Genomic DNA, 13967 nt, shown 5'->3' with positions numbered 1-13967 from the left:
GACAGAATGGGAGAAGATATTTGCAAATGACATATCAGATAAAGGGCTAGTATCCAAAATCTATAAAGAACTCATCAAACTCAACACCAAAAGAACAAAGAATCCAATCAAGAAATGGGCAGAAGACATGAACAGACATTTCTCCAAAGAAGACATCCAAATGGCCAACAGACACATGAAAAAGTGTTCAATATCGCTCGGCATCAGGGAAATCCAAATCAAAACCTCAATGAGATACCACCTCACACCAGTCAGAATGGCTAAAATTAACAAGTCAGGAAAGGACAGATGTTGGCGGGGATGCGGAGAAAGGGGAACCCTCCTACACTGTTGGTGGGAATGCAAGCTGGTGCAGCCACTCTGGAAAACAGTATGGAGGTTCCTCAAAAAGTTGAAAATAGAGCTACCATATGATCCAGCAATTGCACTACTGGGTATTTACCCCAAAGATACAAAAGTAGGGACCCGAAAGGCTACGTGCACCCCGATGTTTATAGCAGCAATGTCCACAATAGCCAAACTGTGGAAAGAGCCAAGATGTCCATCAACAGATGAATGGCTAAAGAAGATGTGGTATATATATACAATGGAATATTATGCAGCCATCAAAAGGAATAAGATCTTGCCATTTGCAACGACGTGGATGGAACTGGAGGGTATTATGCTGAGCGAAATAAGTCAAACAGAGAAAGACATGTATCATATGACCTCACTGATATGAGGAATTCTTAATCTCAGGAAACAAACTGAGGGTTGCTGGAGTGGGGGGTGGGGTGGGAGGGATGGGGTGACTGGGTGATGGACACTGGGGAGGGTATGTGTTCTGGTAAGCGCTGTGAATTGTGCAAGACTGTTGAATCTCAGATCTGTACCTCTGAAACAAATAATGCAATATATGTTAAGAAAGAAAAAAAGAAGAAGAAGAATGTAGCAGGAGGGGAAGAATGAAGGGGGGGAAATCGGAGGGGGAGAAGAACCATGAGAGACGATGGACTCTGAAAAACAAACTGAGGGTTCTAGAGGGGAGGGGGGTGGGAGGATGGGTTAGCCTGGTGATGGGTATTGAGGAGGGCACGTTCTGCATGGAGCACTGGGTGTTATGCACAAACAATGAATCATGGAACACTATATCTAAAACTAATGATGTAATGTATGGGGATTAACATAACAATAAAAAAAATAAAAAATAAAGAAATATGTTACATAAATATTAACGCTATGCACATGCATCATAATTATAACCTAAGAAGTGTACTTAATTGTGAGTGGCAGATAATTAAAGAAAGCAATGACGTGTTTTGGCCCTACTACAAACTTACCACTAAGCTTGTATGAACCTGGGCTGGCCATGTAACCTCCCTGGACTCATGGTTTTCTCACCTATAAAATAAGGGGAATAGACAAGAAATTCTTTACTGTTCTTGAGACCTCTGACATTCTGTGATCTATGACATAATTGTCAGTTATGATGGGGCTTGACTTTGACTCATGGAACAGGTCAGTCAAAACTGGTCTTGAATGAGCACGGGTGAAGTTTTGGATAAAGCAGAAAGGACTTGAGAGTTGTGAAGAATTCTTCATAGGGAACGAAGCATAAACAAGAGTCTGCATGGGGTGTGGCAGCGATTCTAAGGAGACCAGCCTAACTAGTCTAATGCAAGGACAATGTTAGGAGAGGAATGATACAGATGGCCCAATCTGAAGTGTGCTGCTACCCAGACAGGAGAACTTGATTTGGATAGAATAGCCTTTTTCAAGCTCTTTGTAAATGGTAATAGCAACAGTCTTTATATTTAAAGTGGGTTTCTTTTAGGTAGCATATAGTTTGGTCCTGCTTTTTTATCCAATCTGGCAATCTTTACCTTTTAACTGTAGTGTTTAGACCATTTATATTTAACATGACTACTATAATTATTGATGTGGTTACTATTTTGCTGTTTTCTATTCATGCCATCTGTATTCTCTTCCTTTTCCTTATTTTTCTGCCTACTTTTGGACTGACCACTTTTTAGTATTCTAATTTATGCCCTTTGGTGGCTTATGAACTCTGTTGCATGTTTTTATTGGTTACTTTAGTTTATATCATACATCTTTACCACAGTCTACCTTCAACCTTGAAGTGATATTATACCACTTCATGTATAGCATGGAGCATAAGAAACTTACAAGAGTGTACTATATAGCCTTTGCGCTATTTTTGTCATATTTTACTTCTACATGTTAGAAACTTCATAATACATATTACTTATTTTAAACAATTTTTCAGAACAGTAAAGAATTTCTTATCTATTCCCCTTATTTTATAGGTGAGAAAACCATGAGTCCAGGGAGGGTACATGGCAAGCCCAGGTTCATACAAGTTTAGTGGTAAGTTTGTAGTAGGGCCAATAAATATTTTGGGATGCCTGGTGGCTCAGTTGGTTAAGTGTCTGCCTTCGGCTCAGGTCATGATCCCAAGGTCCTGGGATCGAGTCCTGCATCGGGTTCCTTGCTCAGCGGGGAGCCTGCCTCTCCCTCTGCCTGCCGCACCCCTTGCTTGTGCTCGCTCTGACAAATAAAATCTTTTAAAAAGTATTTTTTAAAAAGTATTTTATATTTAACCACATAATTACTATTTCTGGTGCTCTGCTTTCCTTTGTGTTTACTTATATTTGCATCTATGATCTGTTTCATATTCCTCTGCCTGATGGATTTCCCTTAACATTTCCTGCAGTGCAGGTCTGCTGTTAATGAATTCTTTCAGCTTGTGTATATCTAAACAAGTCTTCCTTTCACCTTCAGTTTTGAAAGATATTTTTGCTGGGTATAGAATCCTGGGTTGACAGTCCTCCACCCCCTTCAAGATTTTAAAGATGTCTCTCTACTATTATTTTGCTTACATTATTTCCCATGAGAAATCTGATGTCATTGTTGTCTTTGTTCCTCTGGGTGTAGTTTCCCTGGTTTCTTTTGCTTGGGGTTCATGGAGTCTCTTGCATGTGTGGGTTTATACAGTTTTTAACAAATTTGGAAAATTTTTGGCCATTATTTCTTCAAACATTGATCTGTCCCTCCTCTCTTTGGGGACTCAAATTTCATGAATATTACTCTAGGTGAAGTTGTCCTACTCTTTTTTTTTCCCCCCACACTTTTAGTCTCCTCTTCTATTGGTACGTCTTCAAATTCACTAATCTTTTGTTCTGCAGTGTCTTATCTCTTCTACCTGAGTCTTTAAAAAACATATTTTCCACATCTCTACTACTTAATTTGCTCAGTCTTTTCTCAAGCTTTTTAAACATATGACATGGTGCTTTAATGTCCTCTACTAATTTCATGGTTATTTCTGGGTTAATTTCAATTTATAGATTTTTCTTACTGTGGGATGTATACTGCTGCTTTGTATGCCTGATAATTTTTGACTGGATGCCAGACAATGTGTTTTTTACCTTTTACAGTCCTGGCTATTTTAATACTCCTATAAGTATTATTTAGCATTCTTCTGGGATATAGTTATCTGGAAGCAGCTTGATCCTTTTGGGTCTTGCTTTTAGATTTAAGGCAGTATGAAAGCTACATTTAGTTTCTGGTTAATTTTGACCCACTCTAGAGTCAAAAACCATTCTGAATATTCTGATGTCCTATGGATTATGAGGGTTTTCCATTTTCAGTGATAGGAACAGGAACATCCCTGGTCCTGTTTGAGCTTTGAAAATTCCTCTAATTTTTTTGGGTAGTTTCCTCACGCCTATGTGTTGATTAGTATTCAGTTGCAGGCTGGAGGATCCTCTGTATATTTCCATAGCTCTGGCTTTCTGTGAAGCTCTCTAATTTCTAGTACTCTGTCCTAGTTGACTTGGCCTTCCTGAACTCCTAGCTCTATATATTCAACTCAGCGGGACTACTGGGCTCTACCTAGGTTTCTTCTCCCACTGCCCTGCCTGGAGATCTCCAGGCAATAAGCTAGGGCAATGGGCTCACCTCATTTGTATCTTGCCTCTCAGGGATCAGTGTCCTTCATTGTCCGATGCCCAGTCTGAAAAGCCTTTACTCCCCATATATTTTTGCCCACTTTCTTACTGTTTCAGGTGGAAGGGTAAATCTGGGCCCCGTCCCTCTGTCTTTGCCAGGAGTGCACATCCCAGTGCAACTTTGCAATCTTATTTCATCAGTTTTTCTTTCAGTGATTTTGGGCTCTCCCATATATATATTTTTTTTATTTTATTTTATTTTATTTATTTATTTGACAGAGAGAGACAGCGAGAACAGGAACACAAGCAGGGGGAGTGGGAGAGGGAGAAGCAGGCTTCCCGCTGAGCAGGGAGCCCGATGTGGGACTCGATCCCAGGACCCTGGGATCATGACCTGAGCTGAAGGCAGACGCTCAACGACTGAGCCACCCAGGCGCCCTATTTTTTAAGATTTTATTTTTAAGTAATCTCTACACCCAACATGGGGCTCCAACGCACGACCCTGAGATCAAGAGTTGCACATTCCACTGACCAAGCCAGCCAAGGTACTCCTCTCCCATATTACTTTGGATCAACTTTACCACCTTGCCAGTTCCTTCATTAATGGGTTAAGTACATTTTTAAAAATTTTGAGTATAGTTTACACACAATGTTAAATTAGTTTCAGGTGTACAACTTAGTGATTTGACAAGTTCGTATATTATGCTGTGTTCACCACAAGTATAGCTACCCTCTGTCCTGTTACATTGCTATCACAATGATCATTAACTGTATTCCTTAGGTGTGCCTTTTACTCTCATGACTTATTCATTCCATAGAGTTAAATACATTTTTGACACATGCTTACTATGTTTGTATAAGACCAGTGTTTCTAACTTATTTTTTTTTAAGATTTTATGTATTTATTTGACAGATAGGAGAGAGACAGCGAGAGAGGGAACACAAGCAGGGGGAGTGGGAGAGGGAGAAGCAGGCTTCCTGCTGAGCAGGGAGCCCGATGTGGGGCTCGATCCCAGGGCCCTAGGCAGACCCTTAACAACTGAGCCACCCAGGCGCCCCCCCATGTTTCTAACTTAAAAAAAAAAAATTGTACTTTGACATTACAGGTGACCCTTGAACAACATGGGTTTGAACAGCATGGTTCCACTTATATGCAGAATTTTTTCGATAAATACAATATTGTACGGTAAATGTATTTTCTCTTACAATTTTTTAAAAAGATTTATTTATTTTAGAGTGCGCACGGGGTGGGGGGGGAGAGGCAGAGGGAGAGAGAATCTTATGCAGACTCTACCTTGAGCAGGGAGCCCCACATAGGGCCCAATCCCCCAACACTGAGATCATGACCTGAGCCGAAACCAAGAGTCGGAGGCTTAACCAACTAAGCCACTCTGGCACCCTCTTCCGTATACTTTTCTTAATAACATCTTCTTTATTTTATTGTTAAGAATATAGTGTATAATGCATGAAACATACAAAGTATGTGTTAACTGGCTGTTCATATAAGTGGTAAGGCTTCCGATCAACAGTAGGCTATTAGTTAAAAGAGTTTGGGTAGTCAAGAGGTATACTTGAAAAAAAAAAGTTATACTTGGATTTTCAGCTGCAGGGGAATTGGTGCCTGCACTGTTCAAAGTTCAGCTGTACTTTCAGATTTTTAAGTTCTTCAAAATTCAGACACATTTATTTCAGGATTCTGTATCTGATCTCAAGAAAGAGTTAATCACTATATCCTTCTTCCTTTGCATTAGTATTGCTGTAAGTTTTCATACTTCATTGCAGATCAGGGCCTCTGATACATTAGCAGCAGAGGGTCACACATAAGGCAGGTCTTCACTGAATATATATATTTTTAAGTTTATTTATTTATAATCTATACCCAACATGGGGCTTGAACTCACCACCCTGAGATCAAGAGTCACATGCTCTACCGATTGAGCCAGCCTGGCGTCCCTTCACTGAATATTTTCTCAATGAATAAACCAAAGAAAAAATTTGAACTCTCTGCTTCTCAAGCTGTGATACTTGGCCCTGTGACAAGGGGCATACAAAGCCTAGGATAAACACTGTAGACATTCCCCCCAAATACACATCACTGGTATAACAATATTATGAAGTATGATGCAAAACTGCCTAAAACTTTAGAGCAAATGGAGGTGTTAGGCCATGCCCTCTTCAGGTTATGCCTCCACACCCCTAGGGTTTCCTTTGCCTCTGATAAAAACATTTGAGTGAAAAGTAAAAGAAGTACTGCTCTTCCATAAGAAACTAACTCAAAAAGCTTCAAATTCCAGGCATTGGGTCTGGGGGTATGAAGTTAATGAGCAGAGGTGGAAGCTAGTAGAAGGGTAGCAGGTTCATACTGAATTATACCTAAGTCTACACTTCTTCCCACTTCAGTTAGTGTATGTTTTTTGAAAAAAGTTAAGGTAATTATGGATAGCTCTTACTCCATCTGTTGGTATGATTTAGAGGCTGTGGTAAGTGTTTTTGGAAGATTCATGAAACTCGTTATCAAGATATTGATTACTAAGTTCTTTATTCCCTACCTTTTAATTTTTTATCTTCTAATTTTTCTATGGCAAAAAGAAAATGTATTATGTTTGCAGTAAGACAAGAGTCTTTTGAAAATGTGATATACTGGAAAGTACAAGAAATAGAAGCAGAAACATTCTTCTTAAAGAAGACAAGCTATTGAGATAGTTAAAGTAACTGGTAGCTTCAGTTTCAAGTGGAATGAGAGGTTTGAATTTATCTGCATTTCAAACAAGAGTTTTCAAAGTAAAGGTGAATCAAGTTGATTAATTATAATTAGCAACATTTAGAAATTAGACAAAGCTAAAGCTAGTTTAATCTTTATTTTCTGTTAACATAACATATAATCTGTTTCCAATAGCTCTAAGATGTGTTTTGAAATTAAAAATTTTATTTTTTAAAAAAATTTTTAAAAAGATTTTATTTATTTGAGAGAGAGAGAACAAGAGAGAATGAGGCGGACGTTAACCGACTGAGCCACCCAGGCGCCACCAAAATTTTAAAACTTAAAATTGGAATCATAATATATTACAAACATACAGTATTTGTAATTCAAAAAAAAATGGCATATTTTTTCCATTTATACACTGATTCATAAAATTACTCTGTACCCTACTTCCAACAATGACAGAGACACATATACATGACTGAGTAATAACAAATCAATTATGGAGGGAGCCAACAGTGAAGAAACATATAGATGGTGTCAATTTGAGAAGCCTTGTAAACTGTAAATAAGCAGTAATACTACACCCCTGTAAACAACCTTTCCTTCAAACCAGAAATTATAAATGAGATTCTAAGAAAAGACTCAAAAATGGAATGCTTTAAAAAACCCTCCAGGCATTAGTTTTTTGTTTCCATGTAATCCTCTAGGTTACACAGAGGATTGGGTACTATATTTAATATAAAGTACATTATAAGCAAAAATAAGACAAATCAATATCTAAAGAGATATAAAATAGAAAACCTCTCTGCTTTCCATTTCGACTCTAAATTGGCTTCCTACCAGGTTCTGAGCAATATTCCATTGCCAGCACCTTCAAAAAATTGAAGCACTCTTACGGGTGCTCTTAGTTATTCTGGTAGACTGCATCACCTCATAGAAAGTTTCCAAAATGATTCCTTATAGTATCATATGTCATTATTTAGGAACCAGCTTTTTTTTTTTTTTTTAAAGCTCTTATTTATTTATTTGACACGAGAGCAAGAGAGAGCAAGCACAAGCAGGGGGAGCAGCAGAGGGAGAGGGAGAAGCAGACTCTCCACTGAGCAGGGAGCTCCATGCAGGGCTCAATCCCAGGACCCTGGGATCATGACCTGGGCCGAAGGCAAATGCTTAACTGAGTGAGCCACCCAGGAGCCCCTAGGAACCAGCTCTTACTTCATCTGTGGGTACAATTTTTGTGCTATGTTAGTGTTCTGGAGGATTGATGAACTGAATATCAAGGTATTTATCACTAAGTTCTTTATTCTCTACTTGATTTAATACTTTGTTGTTTCATCACAAATTTACAGCATCAAAGAGCTGAAAAAAGACTGGAGCTTTGTCCTTGATGACAAGTTATATATATATATAGCATGACAAAAGAACAGAAGCAGGGGTGCCTGGGTGGCTCAGCTGGTTAAGTGTCTGGTTAAGGTCACCATCTCAGGGTCCTGGGTTGGAGCCCTGCGTCAGGCTCCCTGCTTGGGGAGTCTGCTTCTCCCTCTCCCTCTGCCCACCCCCCAACTTGTGCTCTCTCTCTCAAATACATAAAATCTTAAAAAAAAAAAGAATAGAAGCAGAATGATTTCAAGAGCAGTATACAGATTCCCAATTTTCACTTTGAGACTGGCCTTTACAGGTGACATCCCAACCGTCAGCAGAGGGCTAGAATGCACTATCTTAATCAGGGTGACTTTTTATTTTTATCATGTATCACAGTCTGGAAAATGTTCTCAACATGAAGAAGAAGTGGCCAGCCAGGAGGTGCGGTGGTGAAAGGGTCTCGAACATGGCAAGCATCTCAGCTCTGCTACCTACTCTGGGACTTGGGGCAAGATCTTTGAATCTCTCTGGTCACACATTCCTCCTCTCTAAAACGAAGCTAACCACAGCATCGCTTGATGGAATACCACAGGTACATATGGAAAGTGCTTAGCATGGTGCTAAGCTCAAGAAATATATCTGTTTATTATTATATATTAAAAAGATCGTTAAAGAAGAGCGGACCCTGAAACTCAAGCCATTTTAATTCTGAGTTTGGTGCTTTTTACATCATGTAAAGTGCTGTGGCTGCTGCCGTCTTGTACAGCTTCCAGAACCAGGAACATACGTACAGCTTCCAGAACCGTGCCCTATCATCATATTCCTGTTACCTCAAGTGCAAGTCTCAAAAGGTCAAAGCATGTCATCCATTTTTCTTTTGTTTCACACATTAACATGGATTTCTTTGAAGGATGTACGTAGCTCTGGTATGTAACTTCTAACCTGTCACTTCAAAGCCTTTTACAGAATTCTTAGAAAGTTGACAGTGTTTGTTTGGTTGAGAATTTTTCTTCACCTTCCTCATTTAATTAACACTAGGGGTTAACATTTTGTGATAGTACTCTGTCTTTGATAAAACACAAAAATAGCACTGTGATCTAGGATGAGTTCATAGCCTATTTGAGCTAAAGGTATAATAATGCTAGGTCCTAAGCCTTAACATTTACGTTGATATCCTCCTAGAAAGCATAAAACAAAGAAGGCCACACCTGTAACACTCGAAGGGAGCATGTTTGTTATTATAAAATCTTCTGATTTTTATTTTCTTTTCCTGATATTTGAGATTTCAGGCATTCCATGGACAGCCTGAATGCAATTCTCTATTTCAAAGGAAATCACTTAACATTTGTACTTGAAAGAAGTCAATTGTATCCATTTGTCAAAAGTCCAGTTCAAACCTTACAAAGCCTATTCTAATCCCCTGCCAGATGAGATTTCACCTTTTCATCAGTTTGTTTATACTCCTTTTATGGCAAATGTAATTATTATTCATAAACATGTCTTACTTATCATCTTCAAAATACATCCAGAATCTCCTGCTTCTTACTACCTCGACCACAACTACTCTAGTCCAAGTTCCTGCCTGGGGCTGCCTGGATTCCTGCAATAACCTCTAACTGGTCTGGCCTTTTCTCCTTTGGTCCTCCCACTTCCACAACGCAGTTAGCATGATCCTGTATAAACTCAGGCCACATTATGTCACTCCTCTTCCTCAAACCCATTCACCTACCCAGAGTTAAAGGCCAAAGTCCTTACAGGGCCCTAGAGGGCCTGTCCCCACCCAAGCCCCCAGCTTTTCCTCCTCTTTACTTCACACCCCGCTGATGTTCCTTGAACTCACCAAGCATGCCCTTGCCATAGGGCCTTGCACTTGCTGCTCCCTTGCCATGGAAAATAACATGTCTTGCTCCCCAGGGTTCTCCCAGACTGCTAAAACATCACCTTATTAAGTAAGAGAGGCCTTCTCTTACCCCTCTGTATAAAAGTGGCAAATCTCTTCCCTCTCCATTCTCTTTATATCACTTTACTTTTTTTCTACAGCACTTACCAGCACATGGCCTACGGTATATTTAATTATTGTCCGTTTCCCTTCCCTTCAAAAAATGTAAGCTCCATGAGGCCAGGGACTTAATCTGTTCATTGCTCTATCCCCAGCACGGAGAACAGTCCCGGGCACATAGCAGGCAACAAATATTTACTGAATAAAGGAATGGCCCTTTCACCATGGAACATAAACTCCTTGAATTCTCTTCTACCAACTGTGGAGACCTTCATTTAATGGGCCCCCTTAACAAATATCTTTGAATGAACGAAGAGTAAGGGAACTGAAGTTACTGAGAATGCTTGGGACAAATCTACAAAGAATGAGGGGTACCGGGGCGCCTGGGTGGCTCAGTCGGTTAAGCGGCTGCCTTCGGCTCAGGTCATGATCCCAGGGTTCTGGGATCGAGCCCCGCGTCGGGCTCCCTGCTCAGTGGAGAGTCTGCTTCTCCCTCTCCCTCTGCCTGCCTCTCTGCCTACTTGTGCTCTCTATCTCTCTGTCAAATAAATAAATAAAATCTTTAAAAAAAAAAAAAAAAGAATGAGGGGTACCAACAATCTAAGCAACTACACGTACCAGAGAGCACACTGGTTCTCAAACGCAAAGGTGGTTGTGCAAAGGGGAACCGGCATCTGTCAACACTTCCGGGCTGTCTTGGTGGAAGTTACCCACGTATCTATAAAATCTCCTGAAGCCCGTTGTCCTAATTCGCTATCCCTAATTAAACCTTCTGTATCGGTGCTCTGTTTAGGTTCGTCCCCTACTCAAGCTCGGCTAGTCTGGATTTTAACCTTGGGCATCTGGCCTCCCGGGTACCGAACGCCGGCACGCAGGCCTTTCCGGGTTGACCAAGTTAAAGGGCAGCTCGGCCTCTGCAGGAGCTGCCCCCTAAAAGGCAGAAATACGGTGGCGCAGATTCCCAGAACAGCACAAGTACTTCGCTCAGGTTTCCGCGGGGTCCGGAGGCTCTGGCATTGAGCAGAGAGAGCAGCTCTGCCCACAAATGCCTCCACAACTCAAGTTTCCCGGTGGCCGGTGCACACACCCAGCACGAAGGCAGCGTTCTGTGAACTGCAAGCCGCTAGGCAAACAGTACGGAAGATGAAGCTTTGCAAACAATACCTGAAAGAGGCGGGGGACGAATAACTTGCTGACAATGGGCACCGGTCAATACTGGGGGGCGGGGGCGCGGTGGCGGGAAGGACCGAGAGATGCTGCAGCCCCCCGCCCGGGGCCGGTGGCGCTCCGAGCGCCCGTTTCTGGGGTCGGGGTCCCAGGCCAGATGCGCCCCAGACCCCTGTCAACCCGGGCACCGGGCCCCTTCTGCCGTCGGCCCCCACGGCCCGGTCCGCTGCGCCGCGTCCCGCTCGCAGGACCCCCGGGCCGCCCTCGAGCCTCTCTCGGCGGCCGCCCGCCCGCCGCCTCCCCCGCGGCGACTCACCTGCGCGCGCCCCGCTTCCTCCTCTTCCTCCCTCCGGAGGCGTCTGGAGCCGACCCGCGGCGCCGTCCCGCCTCCCGCCCTCGCCCCGCCCCCTCGGAGCCGGAACCGCTCCCTTCAGGGCCCTTCTCCCCGCCTCCTCAGCCCTAGTGTGGCGTCACTTCCGCCAGCGCCGGGCCGCGCGCCGCGACTGTGGGTGTCGCGAACGCGCCGGGAGCGTCCCAGAACCGGGAGCGCGCCCCGCGGATGACAACAAATTCGTCGCGCGGCGGCGGTGGAGGAGTCCGCCTCGGTACCTGCCTCAGGGCCTGCCGCCTCCCCGCGTGTTCTCTTGCATCCTCTCTCGGTGACTACTAGGGTCCTCGCGGAGGCCCCGCACTCCCTCCCCGGGCCTGGGGCGACGGGGACCCCTCCGTGCCTGGTCCCCGCCAGGCCTAGCGCGAGCCGCGCGGCGCGGACGATGGGGTCGCCCTGAGGGACGCCCGGCGCCGAGCGGGCATGGAGGGGCTGTCCCGGGCATAGGCCCCGCCGCGGACCGGGCACGCGGGCCGGGACCCGAGGCGCCGCCGCCGCGGCCTGGAGCCGGAACCTGGGCCCCAGGGCCGGAGTCGCCGCCTGCAGCCCCCGCGGGCCCCGTTGCCAGCCCTCATCATGCCTTGGCCGTTTTCGGAGTCCATCAAGAAGAGGGCCTGTCGGTACCTCCTGCAGAGGTACCTGGGCCACTTCCTGCAGGAGAAGCTGAGCCTGGAGCAGCTCAGCCTGGACCTGTACCAGGGCACCGGGTCCCTCGCCCAAGTCCCCTTGGACAAATGGGTAAGAGCCGCCGGCGGCCAGCCGGGTGGGTCTCGCTCCCATTCTTAGGGCGATTTGAACGAGTGTCACCCGAGCTTGGGGACGTTCAACCTCTCCCTGGGAATTGTTTGGATCCAAGGTTTGCAGGGCTCACAGAAATGTGTTCAAGTGTTTAGTCTGTTTCTAGCAAGTTGCGTCCCGAAATCACGTGTTTCAGAAACTTAACAGAGGTGATGGAGTCTACAGGGAGGGAAGCAGTTGCGTCAGTGGCTTGGGGATTTTGGAAAGTTGGCCGCGAGGGGTCCCTGGAAGGTGGTGAGCAGGGCTGACACTTGGGTAGCAGGGGTCGCGGGGTTCTGTGGCAAGCAAATCCTATTTCATGGGATGACACTCTGGAAAGATTAAGGATGAGGAGGACCTTTGGGGATGTCTGAATTCCTAGTTACTCCTTTATTTATTCTGGGTTGGCTACTTGAACACCGTGGTCTCCGTACAGCGTCTGCCATCTGGAAGGAAGTTAGGTGAAGGCCTCCGGCCGGCCGGTTTCCCTGTTTTTTGCTTGATGATATGTTTACGAGGCCGACCTGTGAGTGGTTGTGTGGCCCTAGTAGTGCTGGTTAGTTTTGCTTATTCGCTTCACGTGACAGATCGTAAAAGCAGGTGTTGCAAAAGCGCTGAAGCTGCGATTTTCAGACATTTAAAAACCTGTTTTCTACTTGTCAGCCAGAGGCTGAGTTGACTCACACTGTGTGTTTTACAGGTGCTTCACGTATAGTTTAACTCACCACGTATGGTTGTACCTGCATTTGCATGCTCAATGCGTTGTATTTCACTTCAACTGTATTTAGCCTTGAGTTGAGCAAGAATGGAGCGGCTTTTCTCCTTCCCCCAACCCTTTATTTGTTGGCTAGAGTTTGCTGCTGGCAGTTTGAATTGGTTGTGCTATCTTAGAGTTTTACTATTCTAAAAGCATTCCTACACAGGTTACACTTAGGAAATTATAAATATAGTGACTTGCCGGTGATAGTTGAGCAAAACAAAAGGAAACCTCCCCCCTCTCCCATTTAAACTGTTGAAAAAGCTTAAATATTTTTTACTTTTATATAAAGGTGTTAACAGAGGAACGACTTCTATAGCCACAGAAACCTGAAAAATTCCGATTATGCTAACACCTTATTATGACCGTTTGGTGAATTTGTACTAGTACGAATAAACATATATCTTTTTTCAGTAAGTAGATGACTTAACTAGGGAAAGTACAAATAATAGTGGAAAGAGCCCTAGTCCCACACAAGGCTAGATCATGCTAGCCAGGCTGCCAGTTAGCTCAGTGACAGTAGACGTAGTAGGCAGACACTTAACTGACTGAGCCACCCAGGCGCCCCAACTTTATGCGTTATTTTATTTTATTTTTTTTTTAATATTTTATTTATTTATTTGAGACAGAGAGAATGAGAGAGACAGAGCACATGAGAGGGGGGAGGGTCAGAGGGAGAAGCAGGCTCCCTGCTGAGCAGGGAGCCCGATGCGGGACTCGATCCAGGGACTCCAGGATCATGACCTGAGCCGAAGGCAGTCGCTTAACCAACTGAGCCACCCAGGCGCCCTATGCGTTATTTTTTAATGACTTGTCACATTAACCCCATAAGGTGGGTATTATTATTTCTATTTTAAAGTTGGAAT

The 13967-nt window shown here is 43.9% G+C and overlaps 2 protein-coding genes across 7 annotated transcripts in view; one reads left to right on the top strand and one right to left on the bottom strand.

The window, feature by feature from the left end:
* The window catches only part of GSKIP (GSK3B interacting protein), a 22998-nt gene extending 11416 nt beyond the window's left edge, over positions 1-11582 (bottom strand). The window contains exons 1-2 of one of the 3 annotated variants that reach the window (XM_032405883.1): positions 11496-11581; positions 1320-1380 (exon numbers count right to left, since the gene is read on the bottom strand). The gene's annotated coding sequence lies outside the window, so the exon portion shown is untranslated. Of the gene's footprint in view, positions 1-1319; positions 1381-11495 lie in introns of all 3 variants that reach the window. The other 2 variants (XM_032405881.1, XM_032405882.1) reach the window with 2 other exon arrangements.
* An 88-nt stretch (positions 11583-11670) lies between these two features.
* ATG2B (autophagy related 2B) overlaps positions 11671-13967 on the top strand; it is a 79887-nt gene continuing 77590 nt past the window's right edge. For 3 of the 4 annotated variants that reach the window (XM_032405879.1, XM_032405880.1, XM_032405877.1), the window contains exon 1: positions 11671-12305. In XM_032405879.1, the coding sequence (XP_032261770.1) occupies positions 12144-12305 (162 nt within the window). In that variant the 5' untranslated portion in view covers positions 11671-12143. The remainder of the gene's footprint in view (positions 12306-13967) is intronic. The other variant, XM_032405878.1, reaches the window with a different exon arrangement.

This window comes from Phoca vitulina, unplaced genomic scaffold (genome assembly GCF_004348235.1).
Source record: "Phoca vitulina isolate PV1807 unplaced genomic scaffold, GSC_HSeal_1.0 scaffold7, whole genome shotgun sequence".
Lineage (NCBI taxonomy): Eukaryota > Metazoa > Chordata > Mammalia > Carnivora > Phocidae > Phoca > Phoca vitulina.
Note: the sequence above shows the minus strand (reverse complement) of the source record. Positions and strands in the feature narration are given on the sequence as shown.